The sequence below is a fragment of the Vanellus vanellus genome, assembly GCF_965231255.1.
Source record: "Vanellus vanellus genome assembly, chromosome: 13".
NCBI lineage: Eukaryota > Metazoa > Chordata > Aves > Charadriiformes > Charadriidae > Vanellus > Vanellus vanellus.
Genome location: NC_138918.1, coordinates 1,913,297 through 1,915,025, shown reverse-complemented (window position 1 = coordinate 1,915,025; position 1,729 = coordinate 1,913,297). Strand labels below are relative to the sequence as shown.

The following is a 1,729-nucleotide window of genomic DNA, read 5'->3' as shown; positions in this document are numbered from 1 at the left end:
GATACACCTTACTGAGGCGCGTCTCCTCAGCTCCCTGAGGGTCAGCCCGCCGCCTCCCCGCCCGGCCCCTCACCGGCCCCGGGGCCCGCGGGAGCCGCGGGCCCCGGGGCCGGTGAGGGGCCGGGCGGGTTCCCCTCAGCACCGCCCCGCGGGAGGAGACAGGGGCCGGTGCCGCTCCGCTCCCTCAGACAGAGGCGGCGGCGCGGGCAGGGCGAGGCGGGGCGGCCCGATCACCTCAGCGGGAGCGGCCGCCGCAGGTGCCTGTTGCCTGCAAACCCCGGCGAGCCCCCGAGGGCGGGCGGACTCCCTTAAGCTCCACCGCGCCCGCCGACTGCTCCGCGGCGGAGGAGGAAGAGGAGGAAGAGGAGGCGGCTTCACCACCTGTGGCGGCGGGATGGCGGAGCTCGACATCAGCCCGGCGGCCGTGCTGGGTTTCCTGCGGGAGCGCGGCGGGCGGGTGCGCAACGCCGAGCTGGTGAGCACCTTCCGGCCGCTGCTGGAAGCCGGCGGGGACGCGGCGGAGCGGGCGGAGCGGCGGGAGAGGTTCAAGGCGGCGGTGAACGCCGTGGCGGTGGTGAAGGAGCGGGAGGGCGCCAAGGTGGTCGTCCTGAAGCGGGAGCTGCGCACCGCCCCGCCGCCGGGGGGCGCTATGGCGGCGGGGGGCGATGGCGGCGCTCCCGTCCCAGCCGGGCGGCTCTCGCCGGCGCCCCCTGAGGAGGTGCCGTCGCCGCGGGCCGTCTCCGAGCTGCGGGGCCTCTTCCAGGGCGGCGGTGGTGGGGTGCCCCTGCCCACCGGCACCGGGGGGTCCCGGCGGGAGCCGCTGCCCAAGCCCTGCATGCTGCCGGTGCGCTGCGTGCCACCCCCGGCCCCCACCGCCGCCCCGGGGCCGCCTGAGGAGCCGGGGTCCCCCTTGTCACCCCCGGAGGAGGAGGCCGGGTCCCGCTCGCCCGGCCTGCGGCGGGGGCCCAAGAACCATCGTGCCAGTGAGGAGATGGCAGCAGTGCCGCTGGAGGAGGCCGAGCACCAGTGGCTGGTGATGGCGGATGGCGGCCAGCGGGCAGTGGACCCAGCAGCTCCATGGGCTGCTGCTGGGCGACGCCAGCTTGGCGGCCCGGAGGGACTTCATCTCGGGCTTCACCGCTCTGCACTGGGCCGCCAAGAGCGGCAACTGCGACATGGTGACAAATATCATCAGAGCGGCCGAGAAGGGGGGGACCCGCGTCAACGTGGACGCCAGGTCACACAGCGGCTACACGGCGCTCCACGTGGCCGCCATACACGGCCAGGAGAAGATCATCACCATGCTGGTCTACAGCTACCACGCCAAGATCGACCTGAGGGACTACAGTGGGAAGAAGCCACACCAGTACTTAAAGGAAGGGACCTCCTCTGCGGTCAGGCGCTTGCTGGGGGACCCCAGCCTTCCCCACAACACGGAGCCCTCTGTACCCATCAAGAAGAGCACAAAGCTGGCAGCTTCGATCTTGAGCTCCACTAGCACTTTTCTGGGGGTCATATCCGACGACATGGCTTTCTACGATCTCACCAAAGGTTTAAGGAAGCCCTCGTCCTTAAACAAGCTCCTGGCCGCCACTACGGGCCCAAGGAGGAAGCCAAAGACCAGAGGGGGATTCCCTTCATATTCCTCCCTCTCCGAGGTAACGGAGGGGAGGAAGAGGAGGTTGTTGTAAAACGCAGACCTGTTTCTGAGCTGTTCTTTGGCCACTAG

The 1,729-nt window shown here is 70.6% G+C and overlaps 1 protein-coding gene across 1 annotated transcript; it reads left to right on the top strand.

Annotated features, from left to right (window-relative positions):
* Positions 1 to 394: 394 nt before the first annotated feature.
* SOWAHA (sosondowah ankyrin repeat domain family member A) lies at positions 395 to 1,729 on the top strand (the record flags this gene model as incomplete). The annotated part of the gene is given in 3 exon segments (XM_082490005.1): positions 395 to 1,042; positions 1,044 to 1,667; positions 1,670 to 1,729. Coding segments are annotated over 3 exon segments (1,332 nt in total).